The sequence below is a fragment of the Ischnura elegans genome, chromosome 4, assembly GCF_921293095.1.
Source record: "Ischnura elegans chromosome 4, ioIscEleg1.1, whole genome shotgun sequence".
NCBI lineage: Eukaryota > Metazoa > Arthropoda > Insecta > Odonata > Coenagrionidae > Ischnura > Ischnura elegans.
Window position 1 is genome coordinate 56,642,891 of NC_060249.1, and position 22,428 is coordinate 56,665,318.

At 38.0% G+C, this 22,428-nt stretch overlaps 1 protein-coding gene across 1 annotated transcript in view; it reads left to right on the top strand.

The window, feature by feature from the left end:
* Positions 1-2,997: 2,997 nt before the first annotated feature.
* Positions 2,998-22,428, top strand: part of LOC124157542 (chloride channel protein 2) — a 226,277-nt gene continuing 206,846 nt past the window's right edge. The window contains exon 1 of the mRNA XM_046532362.1: positions 2,998-3,153. Within this exon, the coding sequence (XP_046388318.1) occupies positions 3,097-3,153 (57 nt within the window). The 5' untranslated portion in view covers positions 2,998-3,096. The remainder of the gene's footprint in view (positions 3,154-22,428) is intronic.

Consider the following 22,428-nt stretch of genomic DNA (forward strand, 5'->3'; position numbering starts at 1 on the left):
GAAAAAGATTGAGTGAATGTCTTTAGTAGATTTTTACCTTGTAAAAAAGTGTGCAGTTGTGTATTAGCATAGAAGTGATGACCATGTTGTAAAAATTTCATGATAGGAAGAGGAATTGAAATTTACTTCTAGTAGGTGCTCTCTTAAGTGAGCAATCCTTTAATTATGAATCTCCTTTATTTGTAGATAGTGAAAATTCAGCTTTATTATAATATTTTTTTCTGAATCTGACAATGTTAAATTGAGGACTAATTTCAGTGATACAGTGTTGCCCTGCAATGAATGTTAAGTGGAACAAGTTATTCATTTGAATGAATGTCCTTGTAAATACGGCATATGTATATATTTATACATTATTTCTGTATGTGATATTAATGTTTTATCTGTATTTGTGACTATAACAAATGTATCAAGGATACCTATATTTTCATAAATTAAAGCAATTTATTTTATTTTCTTTCTATTTTTCTGCTTTGGAATTTTGACTGGAAGAGTTCACAAGAAGAAGGTCTATAATCTGCCTTTCGTGTACGCTCATGTGTTATGTGGTAAATAATTATTCTTGTTCTAAAAGTATCCTGTGATCTCAAAGCACGTAAATGTTTATCTACAGGACCAATTAACATGCACTGAGATTAATGTATAAAAAACTTAGCAGTCATTCCAATAGCACACATTTATTGGCTCACATTCTCTTTCCCAAATACAGGTGAAAAACAGGATTAAAAAACTGATTTTTTTGTATCGAAGTACTTCTCTTGAGAAAAATCATGTCCCATTAACTAATGATAAATGAACTGTAGAAATTGTTAAAACTTTCTAAATTCACAACTAGGGTTGCATTCATAATATTTCCATTCTGTTCACATTACACAGCCATACGCAGTGGCAGTATTACTACATTCACTGCCGCTTTAGTCACAATGACCGACCCCTTTTTTGGCCTCTCGTAGCACGCTGTTGGTCACAGCTTCTTCAGTGCCGTGTATACGATGTGACCGACATAGCGCACATATCTGAATACACACTAAAACTCAAATGGAAAGGATCCAAGTATAAAAGGAAAAAGAAAAACATTTGGCGCAATGGGTGAATTCGTTAAAAATCCGTGGCAGGGAACGTGTTAAGTAGTGGCATAGGGGTCTTTGCATATTAAGACTTACGGTGGGGCAGTCCAGTTATTATCTTCGCTAAATGGTTTTTCTCCTGGTTTGCAGTCAACATATAACATGCATAACTAATTTTTTTTCATTCACAGTAAATTTGATTCACCATTCTTGGGGGAATCTCCTCAAAGACTCGAGAAATAAATTGTAATTAATTATCCTCATGCCAATACTGAATTGTACCACTTACTTTCCCAAGCAACTAACATTACACGAGGAGTTTGTGGAGTCAGTTATGAATTTAAGGCATTATGCTCACTCAAGAACGTTTTTCTTTTTAGATCAAACCTGTATGATACCTGAAGCAGAAGCTGTAAAGGTCTTTAAAGCAGGATAGTGAAGGAGTGACCCTACATTTTTTGATTCTAATAGTGAGACTTAAATGCTGAAATATAAGTCGTTGCGTCAGAGCATCCAACTTGATATTAATATCCAGTTTTCTCACCGTCAGCAGTTATGAGAGTGGCAGACAGTGACATGTTCAACAATAGAAAATTCAATTCCTGGAGAGATTTTTAAATCCTATTTTTATCATTTTCTCACTCCTGTGATTGATAGAAAGTGATATATGCTGGGGATAAAATGGATTGACAAAAGATTTACCTCTACTAATTTGGTTCGTGCATTCCTGTAAATCTTTTTGGAAATGATCCATGTAAATATGACTAAAAATTCATTAATCGTTCCATCTGCAAATGCCGTGCATGCAGGACACTAGAAAAAATGTCACCCAAGACCCAACAAGACTGCACTGTTCGGTTAAATCGACAATGAAATTACGTTTGAAATCTTCTCTTGCAAGAATCGTTTTGCTCAAATGTGACAGTTCACAGACCGAGCCATTTACAGCAACACCTTCCTCACGCGGCATTATTTGCTTTAACTCAACTGCCCATCGAGGAAAACCCTGGTTTCTGGGTACTTGAAAGCCATTAGAATTCAAACGATTTCAATTTACCGTTTCAACATCACAGGTGACATGTACACAGCACATTTACAGATTGTTACACAGGCAATGAGCAAAAAAATCGGAAACAAGATATTCATACTTAATGTAAATAATATAAAAATATACAGCCGTATGGTGTAATAATGATGGTGAGATAAAATATACAACGCTCAAGGAAAGTACTTACACGGTTAACCTTCACTTTCGTGGGTACAAAAAACTGGATTGAGCCAAATAACAAAAATTGAATATCCATAACTCAAATGACATAAACATTATTAAAAAAAGGGTTCCCCTTCTCACTCGTCCGTCGCATAACCGAACGGCAATAGATGCCTCAAATGTAAGCAACGTCGTTTTAAGCTAAACTCTATTGATTAGCCGAAGAGCTCGAAAAACTGGATGATTTGATAGTGTGAGAAACGATCTCACACTACTGCTTCTACTAGCGTAAAGCAAAATGACATCGATTGTACGTATTTCAAGGAGAGAAACTTAGAGGAGTTACCTGTAACCTTCAGTAGGCTGAATTCGATTCTCAAAATAAAATAACTGCCAATCTTATGATCAAATACCACCGATTTACTCACAAAACCATAACAACATCACACACCCGTGTGGACATGGAAGGTTGATACCAGTTGATACGGATAATTTCTTAATATGTCAATTAATAAGAATTTTCTGGAAATAGTTTATACAGCTGAATTTTCATATTAAATGCATTTTCTAATCAATAATTAAGAGTACGTTATGCCCTTTCGAGCTTACAATTGAATTAATATCTGTTCAAGATCGTAAACACCTGATTTGACTAATACAGTGCATCACATCAGCCAACAGGTGGCAGGGCGCTCGAAATCGTGGTCGCAGTGTGTATTAACTCCTCGGAGCGGAAAGTGTGTATTGTTTGAGTGTGTGAGTGACCGGCTTTTCCTTGCGATTTGTTTTTTGTGTGTAATAGGAACTTAGACAGCCAAAATGCCTTCTCGAGGGAGATTACCTGTGCAGGAGAAATTGGGATACGAACATACTTTGGTGAGTTTCCGCTTATATATCCTGAAATTTCAAACAAATCTTAACACCGTCTTAATGGTGGTTTCGTATTTTTCTGTCGCATAGTTTAAGGGGCGAATTGCGAGCTGTTCACTTTTCCCTCGTTGATCTAGAATAGAAAATTTTATTTTGTTTAATGCAGTACATGCATTTCCCTGCTTTTGTGTATACTTTATCTGTGAAGCCTCTGATATTGATGACTTTTATTCAACCAGTGTTTTATATGCAGGATCAATGGAGAGGAAATATCATATTTTACTTAGTACAATGCTTGGAAGAAGTTAATATCGACGTAAGTTTAAGCCTCGTTCCGTTTTTAAAGTGGATGATCGGTTTCTTTACCATATGGTTTCTACAGCTGAAATTGAGAATTCCCGGTCACCCATCCCCGCACAACTCTCTTGAAGTCACATATAAACTCTCCCAAAAGAAGATGGTCGGATTTTCCGGAAATTGTGGCTTAAGGTGTATTTACTTGTCTGTGTACGGAAGATTTGTGATAGACCTGTATTCACACGTTAAAACACGTTTGTATATCTGCGTATTGTGAAAACGGAGCGGAATGTTATTCATATGTCACCTATTGATTTATCCCTTTTACCCTACGAAAATGAGAGTGTAATTACCTGTGGACGTCAACACATTTGTTAATGTCATATTTGTATTCGAGAGATTATCTCATCAGCATTTTTTTGTTTGAGAGTATTACTAATAATGTTAGTATAGTATAGTATACTATACCGGATAAAATATATACGGCTGCAGAATAGCAGGCCTACACGAAAGACCTGCACAGGGAGCGTCCATCAATTATGTGAGGTGAATTTGGCGAGTTATGGATGGACGTGTGGAAAAAAATTACGTGATACTTGCCAGAACCCTCACCCCCACGTGAGATTAGGTTAGAATCGGTTTGACTCCCTTTCCCCCGTAAATGCCTCACGTAATTATAATGGATGCCCCCTTACCATACGTTTCGTAGGGCATTAGTGATGATTGCATGACAATTATGATTGTGCTTTGGCATTGTTGATGATTTGTTCTAGGATATATATTTATTTTTTCTCCTTATCTTGACCTCGTTTAATTCATGTTAAAAAAGTCATGGAGGAATGTTATTCATCACTTTCATATCACCGTCATCTCATTCTACTATGTAGAAGTACAAAGTTAAGCCCTGATGATAGTTTAAAATAAACGGAAACGTTAGCTAAAACTTTTTTAACATACGTTGACCTACACTCCAAGAACTATTGTAACAAGGATATATATTGCCATCGCTTGACCCCATCATTTTCCTCACTAAGGGATGCCGACTTACAAAAAATATTGGGGGGGGCCGAACCGGGGAATTTTGTAAGTAGTGAGTTTAAAGTTTTTAAAAAGCATTTTAGAAGATCAACATTAGAACCCTGATAACTCGAATATCGATATCTGGACACTCCGTGGAAAATCGACTAGCCTGACACATTTTTTCCTCACACCCATAACGAATTTTTGAGGGGGCTCGGGCCCCCTCAGGCCCCATGGAGACGGCGCCACTGTCCTCAACTCTGTCGAAATACTCTCGAGCATCTTAATATTGCCTCATGGATAGTATTTATTATAGTTATGCTATTATTTTAAAAGAATTTGGGTTGCTCCAATTAATCTGTTTTAATGCGCAGTAGAATTTATTTGAAGTATTTGCGAATAAAATCTGAGATTATTTACAGGGCGTGCCACCGTTTCCTGTGGACGATCACTCGTGGTTTTCTGTTATACCGTGGGCACAAACTATCGCTTAGTTAATTGGGAATGCCGTCCAAAGGGTTTATATCTTGCTACTCTTTTTGGGCATTTCCATAAAAATTATCAGAAAAATGTTTCTGGATAGTGGTTCACTTCAGAAGGTTTCAAGTTCAGTTGGAGGGGGCATTACCCGTACGTTGCGGGGGGCGGGGTTGGACACCTAGACCCCCCAGCTCGCTGCCCTTGGACTAAAGGGGTTGACTACAAGTTAAATCACCCTCCCCTTTTGCATGGACTTTACGTGAATCCACTCCATAGTGAAAATCCACATTGACTATTCATGACCTCAGGGGATGATAAGGTACTAATGATGGCTGAATAGTTTGCCATCGTTGCATCAGGAAACTCTCCGTGAGCACATTACCTGTTGTTGATCGAAAAAAAAACTTCTGCCCTTGTGGCTGAGGCTCAGCTGGATTGAGTGAAATATTGTCTACCAACGGAACCTCAAGGAGAGGCAGTGGCGCCGACTCCATGGGGCTTGAGGGGGCCCGAGCCCCCTAAAAAATTCGTCAGAGTGTGAGGAAAAAATGTGCAAGGCTTGTCAATTTTCCCCAGTATCTCCAGATATCGAGATTGGAGTTATCAGGGTACTAATGTTGATCACATGACTCTTCTAAAATGCTTAAAATACTTAAAACTCACTACTTATAAAATTTCCCGGGACAAGATCCCCGGTTTGGGCCCCCCCAATATTTTTTGTAAGTCGGCATCCCTGAGGAGAAGTTGCTGTAGGTTTGTGCTTATGAACGAATTGGAATTAACACATATTCTGAAAGACAACGCTATGGTATATTAACGTGATTTAATTAATAATGAACTAGGCAAGTCATCTTATAAAATTTAATCCTTGTACTAAATTAATTCACTGAAATTTGGCGTTTCCCTAAAAAAAACTGTTGGGAGCGATAGGAGTGTTACGTGAGGCTTTTGCACGGATGGTTGGGAACCGCTAAAATTCGAGGGTATGTGCTAGGCTTTGATTGCTTAGTTAAGAACGGGCATCTTTCGGAGTGAAGAGAACATCAGCTTAGAACATCACTATTTTTAGTCCCGAAAGGAATATTAAAATTAGAGTAACAGTTTGCTAATTGGAAAGGAACATAATATTAGGAAGATAATAAATAATATTGTGGTGTAGATACGGGGAAATGTTAAAAAACGATGACCATAATAAAAGCGCATCGCACACACATAAACAATAGACTCATGACTCAGAAATGAGTTTAGAAAATAAGAGAGTGTAGTTGGATTACCTTGAAATGCTTGAATTTGGTAATGTCCCTGAAAAAAAGTCCTTACTTAATGACCATGTTTTTGACTTGTGCCCACTATTGCTGTGTGTTAACCCGAACTTCCTCGCAGGAATCATCCGAGAGTGACCTACCATTTCTTTCCACTCTACCTAATGTTCTCGCTTGTGACCTTGTTGGCCTTTGGCATGATCTGGTGTTTTTTTATGCGTGGACTGATTGGGATTGGCTGGCGTGTTTGGGTGTCATATACAGAGTACGTATCAAATTTTCATTATCCCCCTTGTCCCCAACCCGAGCTGTAACTAGAATATATTTCGGTACATTGCTGGTGTTTCACGCCTTTAGAATGACGTTTATCCGTTGAAACTTATGTAGGTATAGATTTTATTTAAGCGTGGAAAATTACTTAAGTTCTTATGTTCGTGTATCACCGCAACGCACATTTTTATCTCTCTTCCAGTGGCCTAACACAGCCGCCACACACTTATTGCGGCGGCTTGCGGTGTAGTACCTGTGCGTGTGTAGATGCAATGTATGCAAAACTTCTATCTTTAGGGTGAGGCAGCTGCTTCCACCCACCACCCCACCCTCCTGCAACGCCTATCGGTGTAGTAACTCTAAGATGCTAACTCTGTCCTGATTTATCACAAATTAAGGTTAATCGCTTTATCTCTCCTCTAATGCATATCCGAACGGAACAGGAGGAGATGTCATCACTTCAGTTTTTTTCTTATCCACGTGTGTGCATGCACCGTTAGTATCCACATATGTGTGAAATAATAATTACCTCGCCCATTTTTTTATGATAAGCATGAGAAGTTCAAATAGAAGTAATGCGCTTTCCTTTTTTTAGCTACAGATATTTCTCAGGAATAGTTCCCAGTAATATCTGTAGTAGCTGCGAGTGGTTTAGATAGTTCCGTTCCAGCGCGAAACAAAATTGACTGTCAACAACTTCTCTAGAACTCTATCCTAGTATTTGGATGGATTCCCATTTTTGTATGCCATTTAAACGGGAACACTTGTCCTCTTTTTCGTGGAATCCCGGGTGTTGTTCTTTCTTTATGGTAAACTATTTCTGCCATTTTTATTTTCATACTGAACCCTTTTACAAGTGTTTCGTGCTGATTGCTTACCCTATTAACCCTTTCTAACCCAGAGCCGATTCTTCATTTTTATCATTTTGAAAACTTGAAAATTTTACACTCAACGATAATTATCCTGCCAGCTAAATATTTCGTCATTAAAATGTACTCCACAAAATAATAGGTAATCCAGATATCTCCTAAATAGAGCTGAAAGTTTAAACATTTTTGATGTTGCTTAGAGGCAACATTAGGTTAATTGTTTATTATTGTATTTTAAGGACGTTCAGAAATTAATTTTGAATCGAAAATATAATTTATAATTATATCCTTTGGCTTGACTGAATATACAATGTATCATGTCGACTGGAGAATTTAATTGCATTTGAAATAATTATTGACAAACTGATAAAACATATTATATGGATTATTTTGGTAGTTTTACTCTTGATGATCGTAAAGGAAATTTTTGAAAATATATTTTTGTACCGTTATTCACCGGAAACAGTGGAGCTCGTTATTGAGTCATTCGGGATCAACGAAGATCAAACTTTTGTGAATATATCTGCGGCATATTATCTGCGCTCTACCAATCTTGTATTGTACTCGATTTTTGTGGATTAAATACTTCATCAGCTCGCCACGTCCTACCGAAATTACGCCCCTAAAACTGAAAATGGCCTTAGGGCGTGCATTCCTCTTTCTTTCCTGGATCCTGGGCGCATTCTTAGTTTCCGCGAAGACCAGAAGCATTTTGAAATACAATAGCTGGTAAAAGCATGGAATGACTCTGAAGAGAATGCGAGGAAAGCACCTTTGTGAAAGGGTTGTTGGCATGAGATTCTCTCTCCCGACTCGGTTGCAGAAACCGACGGCGCCTCGACGGAAACTGGGACGGAAATGTCGGCATATTATCTGCGCTCTACCAATCTTGTATTATACTCGATTTTTGTGGATTAAATATACTTTACCAGCTCGTCACGTTCACCCGAAATTAACGATTCCTGTACGTTGTAATTTTCTAAATACCAGTAAGTACTCGTACCCTAATAAATTGTCGGCGCATAATGTTTTTGTAAATTTTAAGCAACGAACTTCGCTGTTTTTGCACCTTCAGTCTATGTAGTCCATTCTGCATGTTCACCTGGTGAATTCAACAGCAAAGTCGGTCGATTGAGTACCGCACTAAGTGCTTCAAGCATAATGATATCTCCTATTACGTAAAAAATGATGGTAATTCGTCATCTTTCGTCGGATTTGACGCATTAATTCCATGGTGTAGATGTTGAAAGGAGGGCCTTGTCCTCTCACGATTACCCATTCCGATTCTCTATCAGCTCCCTTTTTCCGAAAATTTTGCCGATCAAGTTTCAAATAAATCCTTTACTCGCTATACCTTTTCTGACTTCAGTTTATCTACTTATTTTCAGCAATTAGCTCTTAATTAAGCTCGCAAATGTACAAAAATAACCATCGGCCATGATAGATTCCATCGGAGTTATATATTGAGAAATGGCTTCATGAATCTAAAATTGATCGTCGTCTCGACAATCAAGTCGAAATCAAAACCTCTTCACTCGAGTCGTAAGTGTACAATTTAATCATTCTTGTAACACTACGTTTGCGTCGCTGGTGATAGGAAAATTCCCATACTCGTCAAGATCTGAAGTATTCTACTTTTTAGGATTGTGAATGCCTACATTATATTTATGGCTGCATTTCTTACTAATAGACCGTACAATTAAGAACCAAAACTCGGATATCATTTCCCTATATTTTCCCCAGATGAGGCTTCCCTTGCATTTCTTGCCGTGCTTGCTTTATTTCAGTTCTCTGGCCCGTGCAGCCATGAAGCCAAAGAAGAGGCGTGTGAGGGGCTTCTCCCGATTTTTGTTCAGGTTTTGCATAAAAGTTTGTACAAACTAACTTAATATGTTGTCGGTAAAAGTTTTCGTCACTCATTGTCATTTTTATTGAGGCACGTATTGAAAACCTATTCATCTCTACGAATTTCCTCGGCGATTTCTTAGGTAGCTTCAGCGGCAACGACTAGACATGCCTTCATCGGGCTACTTCTGTATCAATAGTGTGTGGGCGGAAGATCTTTCTGCCATGGGGGATAGAATTGGAGGTTTGAGGCTTCAATGCCAAATTTCCTCGCAAGTGATATCCGTTTGCTTAAAAAAAATCTCTCAATGAAAATAAATTAATGACCATTTTCCGTTTTGAGTCTAAGTTACGAAATTTCTACGTAAGAATCCTCGCAGAGTTGTTTGTTTGGAAAAAAGTCGTATCTGTTATCATATCGATTAAGATTGGAAAATTTTGTCGGGCATTAATGTTGCCTCCGAAATAAAAGTGGAAAAATGCGGCGCCCTGGTCAGACCTTCAGCCGCCTCGCGAATGTGATAATTCAGTAGTTACCAATGTGTGGCTCAACCTACATTTTTGTGCAAGTAGTATGTATATTATTTCGATTACCTGTATCCTTGCTGTTATGTATCTCTATTTTTCGTTCGCTTACTGAAGGTGCTTGTGTTTGTTCCTCATGGTCGAAGAGTTTGGCGCTCAGGCAAACATTACAGTCTTATTTTTTATTATGTGCGTAGACGAGCCAAGCGTGTGAAGGAAGCAATTCTCACGTTTCAGTCGTTAAATGGAGGAGCGCGTCGCTGGGGAGGTCGTAGCTTTGGGTATCCCTTATCGCTAAACAATATTTCCGTTTGTTCACGCTTCGATTGGTAAAGGTGGTTTTGCTTCCAAGTTACTCTGTTTGTTATGGGCGTCAGTTCTGCGCCATCCATGACTCGTACTCTTGCGTCTTGCGGATGCTTGAGAAGGAATTAGTTATCATTATGAGGCCCGCAAAGGAGGAGTGCTAACGACCGCTTACCCAGCCATATTATTAGCATGATTTGAGTAATCGGGCTGCTGACAGCACTTATTTATATCCCCGAAAACGCATTGACAGTGATCTACGATTGCTCGACTTAGTGCCCATCCTATTTCATGTATAATTGATCTCATTGCGTGGGAAGACGCGGTTTCCTCCGAAGGGTATTGTAGTTTTCAACGTAAAATTACTAAAGTGCGTTCGTAATCTGTTATTTAGCAAATAATTTAGCATCATTTGGTCGTTTCGTTAGCATCATTTGCATATTAAATACCAGTTTAAACTATTCTTAAATAAAAATAAGTAAACAAATTGGTTTTTTTACTAAATCCAAATCAATGAAGCATAGATTAACATATTTACTCTGAAAATACCCTATTTGAACAATCCCGCGTGAGAGTAGAGGGAGGGGGTCGAACCAAATTTCACTATATCTCACTAAAGGGGGTGAGGGATCCAAAAATCGCCAAAATAACCTCAAATAATTAATGAACAGGTACTAAGCTTAGTACCCCCTAAGGCAGGTACTAAGCGGATGAGGATGCTGAGATGTTTTATGAACGCTTTTTTTGCGTGAGATTAAGTTACGCAGCTACTTGCGTTAGGTCATATTGTCCCGCAATTTAATCTTTTCAAGTAATAATTGTCACATCATAGGGAATAAATCTGGATTTTAGTAATAAGAAACATACTCTATTTAAAGCATGTCATACTGTTTTTCCATTAAGTAGTCAAATTCAGATTTTTATAGATAATGTGCAAGTACCATATTCGTACATCAAAATTGCATAGCAAACGTTCGCGACGATTCGTAGAGCAGTGCAGTATTATTCAAATCGCAAAAACTATCTTCGGATCAAAACGCTAAATTATAATACATGATGAATATAGCCGGACACAAAAATAGCATGGAGATAGAGAGAAAAGTGCGTAATGCGATTTCATGGAATATAAATCGCTAAAATGTTTAAATTATGTAAGTTTCATTCGTTAAAAATCTTAAGTTGGCGCGTCGGTTCATACAGACAAGATGCGACTACTTAAGAGTTAAAAGTAGGGCTGTATGTGAGGGAGTGGAAGAGAGGGGCATTCAGTTGTGAGAAATTAATGCTACAAAATACAAATTGAAGGAGAGGGAAGCGGGAGGTAGGACAGGCCGGGGTAAATGATTCCAACATTACGTTTGGGGAAAAGACACTCACGTAAGCGTAAAATGATATGCTGATAGGAAAAATAAAGGAGAGCAACGTCATACCATTCGAAAATGAAAAAAACATATACTCCTTGAAGGGTGTATTGAGAATTGAGCAGTCAATTCTCAATACAACCTCCACTCGGGGTTTCCAACCCAACACCTTCCCCTCCCCCTCCTGACACCCACTCCTTCCACCATCTCCCCCATCACCTTCAAGAAGTATATATGTTTGCTTGCCATTCAAATTTGTTGTATTTGATAATGACCTCTATGGTTCGAAACATGTCATGCGGACGAAATAAATCAGTGGAAGTCAACGAAGTCTCCTTTTCATTTTCGAATTTCAAATTCCACATAGTTGAGCCTAATAGCATTGAATAAGTTATACCAATCCTCAGATAGCCAAATGATGATGATAATGATGGAAGGAATAGAGATTAAAACTAATTACAACTTTTTCATATAAATTCTATAGATTAATGATTAGTATCAGAATAAAATTTGCATACTACCCTACCGCCATACTTTCCGAGCGGTTACCTTGTGGACAAAATCACAAATTCGGTTTCATCAAGTTTATTTTTACTTTGAGTCGATTATTTTTATTAATGGTTAAAATTCGTCACCGTTATTATTGATGGTTTAAATTAGTTAGAATCCTTTCTTAATCGCAATTCGAGTCCAAAAAATAAACCCCACTGCCAATCCCAAGTTATCAAAAAATGAATCGTCGGATGAAAATCGGGAGAAGGCGGCCTACGGCTAAGTGCATATGGCCACTGAGTGGAAGACGAGATGTGTTGACAGAAAACACCGGGTTGGAATTATCCTGATCTTAAAGGAAGGACATCCAATCTCATGGTCAGTATGCACTCTTTCATAAAGAGTTAAGAAATATTCATATATAGCCCAGAGAGATCACAGTCTGCGCTGGGAATTACAACTGGGCTCTGAGGATAGCAATTCCGTGCCACCGCGAGCCTTTCGTGAAAATCGATAATTTTCAATCGGCAGGGATTCCTCCTCTTTTCTCCGGCTTAACCTCATAGGGATCTTTAATTTTGGCGAATGGAAAATTTAGAATAGTTACTCAATTTCTCACGAAGAGGCCGAATGAGAATAAAACATTTGGAACGTATCATGGTTAAATACACACTAGTATCCGAAACTGGAATATGTAAAGCAAACATCATCGACTTGGCCCAAAGCGAAGATCACTGACATTTGGGGTCCTAGTAATAAGCTTAGTAGATGGTCCTACTAGTTTAAAGTTTCATCGAATTTTTTAACAAGCACCACGATGCACCTTAGTGGAATTAATTTTGATCGTCGATAGCGTACTAACTTGATTAAATGAAAGAGTTGTTATCTGTTAAGCAGAGTAATCAGCAATTGACGAAGCGAGAAACAAATCGTAAATAGGATAGCTGTAATAATAGCTCATGTGAAAAGGGTATCATGCTAATACAAGAACGTACCTTACAGATACAGAAAATTTCAAGGAAAAAACTAATAACAGGTAAAAGGCAGAAAAATGCTCCCATATATGCGATCAGGTAGCACATATTTTTAAGAAATCATAAGCATTCTCATTCATTATTAAATAGTTTAATAAATGCAGTTGCATACCCATAGAATATTTTTCGAGTTAATTCAAGCCAAAACCATGCTAATTATTCGGTGCGGTTACGCAGTGAAGCCATCTTTAGCGGTGCAATGGTGGCCGTAAACTGATTTTTTTTTCGTGGAATCAAAGAAGTGGTTATTTCAGTGCATATTTTGAATAATTGTATCATCATAACTGGAATCATTCAAAACAAATTCAGCCATATCAATGCACAATTGATTTTTATAACGGCACAGCTTTAACGAAGTTACCTAGCCGACCAGAAGGTCAACTGCATACTTCACCTTGCTAAGGTTTCACTTACCTCTTTCCGTAGCTCGAGAACAGCGGTGGCATTGCTCATGTGTCCGAGGCTGTATCTTGTTAGCGAATTGCGGCCAATCGATTGATCTTATTCTCAAATCCGTCAGCAAATATACGGTAGGGTACCCGATTAGCAGCGACAGAGGGAAGGAAGAAATTGACAGAAACTCTTTCCCAGTCAAGAATTGAAATCACAAGGATTATCGAATTTTTATATTTTTTATTTATTACTTTACTACCAAAAATAGCACGTTAGGCTTTTTTACTCCGAGGCTTTTTACTAAACAATCAAATGTGCAAGAACATCCATGCTCTGCATAGGCCCAATCTGCCGAAGTGGGATGCAAACCCGCGAACTCTAGTGTTGCAGGTAAGGACTTTACCCCGCCGCCACCGAAATCGGCTCGATCGTAATAAAATATTGTGTGCGTACGATAATAATCCGACGAATCAGCAACGGAACGAAGTATCAACTGCAAAAGAATACTCCAAGACGATTCCAAGAAGGACCCCAAAACAAATAGGAAAAATCCGTGGTGATTCATTGCGCCCTCTCCAGGTTCTAACTATCATCCTTATAATTTCAAGTCAACTACACATCGATTCAAGGGCGGATCCAGGATTTTTTTCTGGTGGGGCACAATGGTCTGACACCTAAACGGTCTTCTCATATTTCGCATTAAAAACAACAAACAACAATTACAGCTGGAAAAGGAACTGCTGAAAAAGCAGTAATTTTAATACGAAAGTAATTCATGTGAAATAAAATGATTGAGGGTCCGGAATACACGAAACAAAACGACCTTAATGATAACCCTTTTAAAAATCTTAAGCGTCTTGGGCACGTACCCCCATGCCCCTCCCCTAAATCCGATACATCGATGCCATTATGTAATTCCACAATAGGGTGGTTTCCTTCATCAAAGAAAACGAATGGCATTGATTGCGATTCGTTACCCACCACTAGTGTATTCATAATATACAAATTATTTTGTTTTAGAAATACCGGGTTAGACGAATGGCAATGGTCCATTTTTATCCTCATTTGAAAAGGGCCAGATTGGCGCCCGTGCGATGCCACTCCACGTGACGTCACAGGGACCTAGTTTCTATACGAGTAGATAGGAGTTATACGTCGTCTGAGGTTACCATTGCATGCATGAGGCGCAGAGCTCAGGGAAACATGTCTTAACAATCACTTATTAAAACTGGCTAAGGTCGGAAAGTTTTCCTCGTTTGATAAGTTATTAGTAATCCTTATTTAAGCCAAGCGCTACCAGCCAGGAGGGTACTAGGCTATCCGCTAGCAGCCTGCGTCGTATCAGCGCTAAGCCTCGCCTCAAGGTCACCTCGCAGGGCGGGAGGGGGAACCAGAAATACGTCACGCGGAGAGACTTCCCGACATTCATACTTAAGCGTCGCGTTTTCGCGCGCTTGAAAATTTTCACTTTTCATTTAATCGCGAAAAATAGATATCGTCATTTAAAAATCTAAAAGCGTGAAATACGGACTCCAGGAGTAATAATCTTTCGATTTAGGCAATAAAAAAATAATAGGAAACCACCCTATTGATAGAGCGGAAACGTACTTCGCCATCTTTTTTGAGCGAAAACGAACATAATATATAGCGACTTTAACCACATGCATAAATTAACATAAAAGGGCAGCAAATATATGAGCATGAAGTTGGAAATTATTTAAGTACCTGAGAATAATACGCTCACCGACTAAACCTCCTCAAAATTGATCACTCCAGCTGAGTCGTATTACAAGGAAAGGGAATATGTTAGAAAAAGGAAAATTTGATTGAGTGAAAAATAGTAAAATATTATTACCATGGCACTGTTCACAAAACTGAAGTTACAAGAAGGAAATTATGGTAAACGTCATGGATTAAAATAAGCCTCTGAAATATAATCAATCGATTCATATTCTACTTGGTGGAACTCAATTCATACGTAAAAAACACTTCGTTTCTCCACTCATAGATACATCTAATTGCTTGGTGTGGAACATACGAATGTTTTATTTTAGTTCATGGAAATTGAAGTACCTAATTCATTCCTTAATTTATACCTAAAGTCGAGGAACGGACATATAGCAGTAAGATTGTAGCAGATGTACTCACCAGCGTTGCTATTCTACCGACGCATTAATAAAGATCGTAAGAGAAAGTAAATCATAATATTCTAAAAGTTATCCCATGAATTATTATTACAAATTATCCACCATTTCTCAAAAGTCAACAGTGCGTCAAGAAATATGATAAAGATAATTAATAGTGCATCTAAAAAAACTCAAAAGTAAGAGAGTTTAAAAAAATGTTTCCTTAAAATTGCTTTCTAACAAAATTCATTAAAGTTAATAACCCCAACTAAACTCGAGTAATAACACAGTAGTGAGATCACGCAAAAATCGACAGCATTTGCTATTGCTCCCATTTCTTTAGCGGAGTTGAGCAACTGGGTTTGCTCACCCACGCAATCCATGATCAGTGAAGTGATAAAAAAGCCGCAAAACGACAGCCTATGATCGCGCAGAAAAGGATAAAAAAATTCTCCTCCGAGTTCCATTTTTACTCCAACCCTTTCGCGCTCATCCATCGCGGTAATTTTACTGTGGAACGACCAAATGATGCAAACGAAACGACCAAATGATGCTAAATTATTAGCTAAGTAACAAATTACGAACGCAGGCAAGCCATTCAAATACGGTTTAGCACAATAATTTTAAGTCAATGAATCCTGTATCGCAGCACAATCGGCGTCAATCAGCGTTCATTTAAGGCAGTCAAGTGTGAAAATTAACGATTACGGCACACTCTGAGCGCCTGAACAGTGGACACCTGCCAACGACGTCGGATAGAAAATAAATTGGTTTCCCTCGGCAAAATGCTTTTAATAAATAAATTGAATTTAAAAAATTGTTATTTCCACATTCAGTGATATATTATCCCAGTGAGTGAGCAAATGAACGAAGGAGTATCACCAGCAATAAGAAAATAGAGGAAGGTCAGATAAAAATATTTTCTCGAATCCGAATCCTTAAAGGTTCAGTGTACTTCTACACTCAAACCTTTTGATGATTTCTGATAGCAAATTTATTAAGGAAAATTTTCAGTTAGGTACAAGTGTTATACGGCCATACTTTTTTTATATACTTAAGGGGTTTATTTATTCCACATCGCTGGATACATTTTAACGGATGTCCCTGCCTTAGTTCTGATAAACGGTGATATCATGGGTTAGGGGACAGACACGAGGAACTGGCAGTGTCAAATATAATTCATGTTTGGAAAGATTTCGTTCGCTAAAACTAAACACGATTTAACCGTCCCGAAGAAAAGCTATAAAATTTCGTCGCTCATACAAAAAAGACCGTACATTAAATTGTTTTAGCTATGCACATCTAGTAAATCAAGTAACGTACAATAACATGAGCCCCCGTACAATGGCCACAGAAAACAAAGAACCTGGATAGCGTAGTGGCCATGAAAGCCAAAGGTCCGTCGTTCGATTCCTGGTTCAGGGGAATATTTTATCATGGCGATTCATGCATATTTTGCTATACAACTATATGAAAACAGAATAAAAAGAATGCTGGAATTCCAAGTTTAAAAAAATTGATGTGGACTTGCAGTGCTTAATTTATTCTGTATCTACGATGGAAATATTCTAGAGTTACGCCTGAAACCGATTCATTAATTCACATCTAAAAATTTCACGATTATGAATTAATTTGAGACACGTTCTCAACAAAGGATCTGATAATTCAATGAAAGGTGATCAAGCATCGATGATATTGAGTGATATCCGGAATATCTTTCGTCTGGAGATAAACAGATTCAATATAAAATCTTATCTTCTTCGGAATGCAGCGTAAGTAAACACGCATGAATTTTCCGAGGAGTTCAACCTCTCAGGCGGATTAGATTAGCTTTGGGTGACAAGCGACAATAAAAGGACAAAAACAAAAGGTTAAGCATAATCTACAACCGTGGATCAATTAACTACAAGTACTAGGAGTCATAAGCGTTCTTCGTCCATTGAGGGCAGCCAAATCGTCAATTCATTTGACAGCCGCGTCGTTGGAACAAATAAATTTAACGTCTTTGATATTTACATAATTGAGCCGCAAGTACCGTTTTCGGAGTTATTTTGCCCCCTTTAACTTCTTTGATAGCTCTCGTACTTTTCCTTACCTCAACCGAACCTCCTCCGTTATGAAACGTTCTCATCAACTGAAGCTATCAAATAAAAATAGTTACTCGTGTATTCAGTTATTTTTTGAACGCTTGTAATTTTGAATAATATTGCATTGAAGCATTGTGACCGTTACGCCACGTTGCGTTTATCCCCCTCCTCTCTTTAATTAATCTCCATAGGTTTTAGAGGATGGTGTGTTGTTACTATGTTGGAGGAACTGATAATTAAATCTGTAGAAATATATAATACAATACTTTCCTCACGTGGGTCAATCCGGTTCATTTCGATTAACTCAACGGCAAATCGTAATTGCATGTATTGACCCTTTGAAAATCCGTATACCATTCAATGAAACAAAGAAGCAGTAAGCTGTTTTTATACAATTTAGAATGGTGTATGTCTAGCGAACACCATTAGCGGTCTTCAGAATGATATCCAATTCATTGGTGTCTATTGTGTTTCTTTAAATGCGCGATGGTTGAGGCCGACTTGTGTATCCTCTATTCGTGGACAAAACCATGGAGAATGTGGGGAACCGAGGAGAGTTCTTATTTTCCTTGGACACAGCCTCCTCTCCCAAATATGACCCTCTCCTCCCGTATCCATCGCCGTCTCTCCCTCACCTCCGCCCGAAGCCGTTCTGCCGTTCAAAGGAAACCACCAGTGACGTCACGGAGTGCTTCAGTCTTGCTTCCTCATGCGTCTTCCCGTCGAGGTAGTCTCTCAGACCGCCTCTTCCTCTTCGTCCCCTTTTAACCCATCCTACTCTATAAATCTCTCCCAACTGCATCACTCCTGGGGCCGCTTAGTAGTTTTTTTTTGTTGCAAGATTTGTTTCTTCACTGTTAGGTTTTTTGGAGCGTGAGAGAGGAGGGGTAGCTCAGTAAGGAGAAGCTTCGGCGTGGCAAAAGGATAGCTGTACACTCCACCACTCACGACTAAAAGAGCCGTAGTTCATGAGTTAATTCATGGAAATAGCCGATTTGTGAAATTCTATGGAATAAATATTCATTTCAAATCATCCCAATTATTTTGGTGTTGCGAGGGAAGTATTATTTTTGTGCAGCTCAAAATTAACTACCAATTCGGACAAAAATACAGGGTTATCGTTAAAGAATGGCGCGGTTTATTTAATTCTTTGTAAGTTTGTAGGTATAGGGTGTAGAGATTTTTCAGAGGCTGCCCCTTCTGTGCCTTGAGGAGGCCACTTCAAGTGAAGCACTCCGTCCGTCGGATGGGACGTTGAGCCACGGTCCCTTTGGATCCTTTCGTTAGAAGTAGGCTAATGTCGTTGATCGCTTCCTATTTTGTCGAGCGACGAGTGGCGTATGTATTGACATTTATTAATTACGTAAAAAAGCTTTTAGAAACATTAAAATTTTAAAAATAAAAAACATAAACTGTAAGTAATTCTGTTTACATTTAAACCATGTTCAAAACCACGCCATTATTTTATGGTAACTCTGTATTGAACACAATTTTGAAGTTCGGTATTTCGTGCAGTCATTTTAGCGTTTTTTTTAATCCTAACTCAGAAAGTTTGACTTTTTGATGCTATGGGTTCTGAATTGGTTTCCTGCTAATATTATATGCCTAATTTTTAATTCTAGTTCGTAATAATTCTTTATATGGTTGTTACAACTCTCCCAGTTGTGAGAGATTACAACGGGTGGGTTTTATTAATCTATTTTAAATCGATGTCATTTGAGATGAACCAAGACAAGCCTACGACCATCCTATTGCCGCAATGTAAGTAACAATCGTATGGCAGCTTAGTCGTCGTTGTTGTAGTTGAGTAGAAATAAAATTACTGCTTACATAAACAAGGACAAAACTTCTAACCATGAGAATTAACGCCGAAGGAATTTTTTACCATCTGATTCGTTCGTCCACTTTTCTGTATGATTTTATTTTTCTTATTGCTTCCAAACTGGATTTCGTTCGGCCACTCTTGGTGAAGCTTGAATAAAAAAGGTTGCTTCCTGATGGAGCTCGAAATTGCTGCTTGTCGGAAAGTTCTCGTTGGAAGAGAGTCAATGAACTTTGTTAGTCATTCAAAATTTTTATGTCATCTTGGATGGGCTGATTTAAGTTTTAATAGGGATGGTTTATTAGTACTTTATCCGTGGATGATTGCACCATGAAATAAATTTTGAAGCGAAATCCTTGCGATTCAGTTAGCTTCTTATTTTCATGTTTTCATCTCCATTTTTCATTGCGGGTGTATTACTAGTGTTTTACGGGGTTGTAGCACAGTTTCATGCTAACAATCTTATGAGGAATATTGCCTAATGCATTCAGTAATCAGTTCCTTTCAAATTGACCTATCTTTTGTTTTTTGAAATCTTATTTTTGATTGGCCAAGGCATAGTGAAGCTGAGGGACAATTGTGTAAAACTCCTAAATATCATCCTTTCCTCACATTTGTTTATATCGTGTTGTAGTATAGAGTAAATGTAGGTCTTCTAAGCGCAAATCACTTCATAATGGGAAAATGGGGTATTTGTGGTAAGTATGCGTAATTCTTCTAAATATATTTTAGCACGTGAGTCATTTTTACCTCCTCATATCCACTCGCTCTTTGGAATGTGATATGCCATTGGTAGAAGCATAAACGTTATTTAATGCTTCTGGTAAGGTAAAATACTTTTGCGTTAGTTATGCCCCATCAGCGGCGCTCTGCCTCCACTGGTGGAGCGGTGAATGATCAACGGGGCAACAATAAACTGTTACGTCACCCTCTTCACCATGAAAGAGTGTGTCCGAGGTCCTGGGTTTGCGCCAGTCCCGAGTTGAGTTTATTATGATGTCACAGCTCCCTTGTTTTTCGATTAGGTTTCCACCTCTTTTGGAGGAGGTCATTTTTTCATTCTGTGTGGTAACGTTTGCGGATAAATGTGTTTGCCGTTGGACCCTTTCTGAACGATAGCCACTCATTTTTAAGGTAAAATCATTTTGCCAAGTAACTGGCATGATAAATATGGCTTTAATGGTTGATCAGACGTGAGTTTGAATGAATAAACGAGTTTATACTCTTGCATTATATTTTAGTATATTTTACTATACAGGTTTTTTGTTTCTCTTTATTTATATTACGAGTTTAGTCGTGTGAATTATCCGTTTTTTCGTCTTTCAGAACATTTTAAGCGTAAGAAAGGTCTTTGTAAGTTATTTTTTGATTTTAATTAGTAAAGTATTCAGTGTTCCGTTTGAGAAAATTATTTGAAAAATTTTCCATCACAAAATTTCATAGTACACGCTAGACCTTTTTAAGGTCTAAATTTTTGCTTCTGAAAGACTGGTTGTCGGTAGCTCTCCAGTCTCTCCACTCATTTCTCCTGTCACATAATCTTTTGACGTCTACGTTTTTCTCCTCTTTCACATCCTGCTTTATCCCTTTCTTCGAGCTCTCCTTCTTCATTCCTGCCATCTCCTTGTCCCTCGATGAATTTCTTCCTTAGGCGATATGTCTCAAGATATGGCCTAATAGGTTGTTTCGTCTTCTTATCAGGTTTTTACGAGGCTTCTCCTTTCTCCTACTCTTCTCTTAATAGGACTTCCTCATTACTTCCTCGGTTAGCTTTTTTATTTCACATTTTAAAGTTTAATAATTTTAGTTTTTCTTAAAGTTGATTACGTTTATGTTTAAACATTAAAAATTAAAATTTAGTGTATTTTGTTTTTCTTTAAGTTGAGGGCATGTGTATAAATATTTAAAGATTAAAAAGTGAAATAGAAATATGCCTAAGGACATATTTTTATGTAATTATCGTCAATAAATATTTATCCATGTTAATTTGGTCTCAGCATCATGTCATCATGCTACCATATCGTACATGCAGTAATGAATAAATGTTTGCGTTCGTACAGTCGAGTGTTTGTTGTCAGCTGTTCGTGGACTCTTCCTCCGACAGGATGTCCTCCTCTGGCGCGTGGTGTCAGCTGTTCCGGCCTCTAGCCTTCTTCCTCTCCTCGACCGTTACCGCCTTCTGCAGTGACGACACTCCTCAGTTCGTCATCTAACATAAACTCACCGCATGCTCGCCGCTTCCTATGATAGACTCTTTATTCCGCTTACGATGGGCAAATTTCTCCCGTTTTTTCCCCTCTAAAAATCCATTTTTGTCGTGTCACATGAAATTTCCGTGAGTACAGCGTGACGTTGGTAATGTTTGACAGTTTTTCATCCATTTATTTTCTTCTGTTCAGTTTCATACCGCGGCGGCGGAGAAAACTAGCTGATAAATGCTCATAAGTCATTTTATAACAAAAATTGTAATATGTATTATATTTATTAAATTACGTACTCCAACAAAACCTGCTGTGTTAATATTTCTTTAAGCGATACATTATTGTTTCAATGCATGGTTAGAAATAAAATAAATACATTTATGCAAGTAAATATAGTCGTTTAACGTCTCGAAGGTGATAAGGAAATACAGTAAACGGTTATATCTTTGCTGTGAGTACTCCTGCATTCAGCCCTTGGTATGGTATATTTTCTATTATCATTTTGAAAAATGATCCCCTTTTCCTGGTTAATTCTCCATAACTTTCTTGGAGATAACAGTTGCCACCATTGAGAGAGTTTATTCTTTATATTTAATGGGCTTGTATACCTACAACCTCGTCTTTTATACCGGTTTTCTAGGGGACTGGAATATGTTTTTTGCAGAATATTCGAAAACTGTGGGTGAATATAGAAAACGTCTGGGACATGAGGATTTTTCTATATATTTGTATTTTAAAATAAATACAACAATATTTTGCAGTCCTGGTAACTTTAGTTCATAAGTATTTCTGTGGTAAATGCAATGAAGCAGAGTATCATTCTTTACCATAATAAGGCGTTAGCACTATTTTCCAAGGTGGTCCCAAGTCATCGATTTTCAATTCTACCTC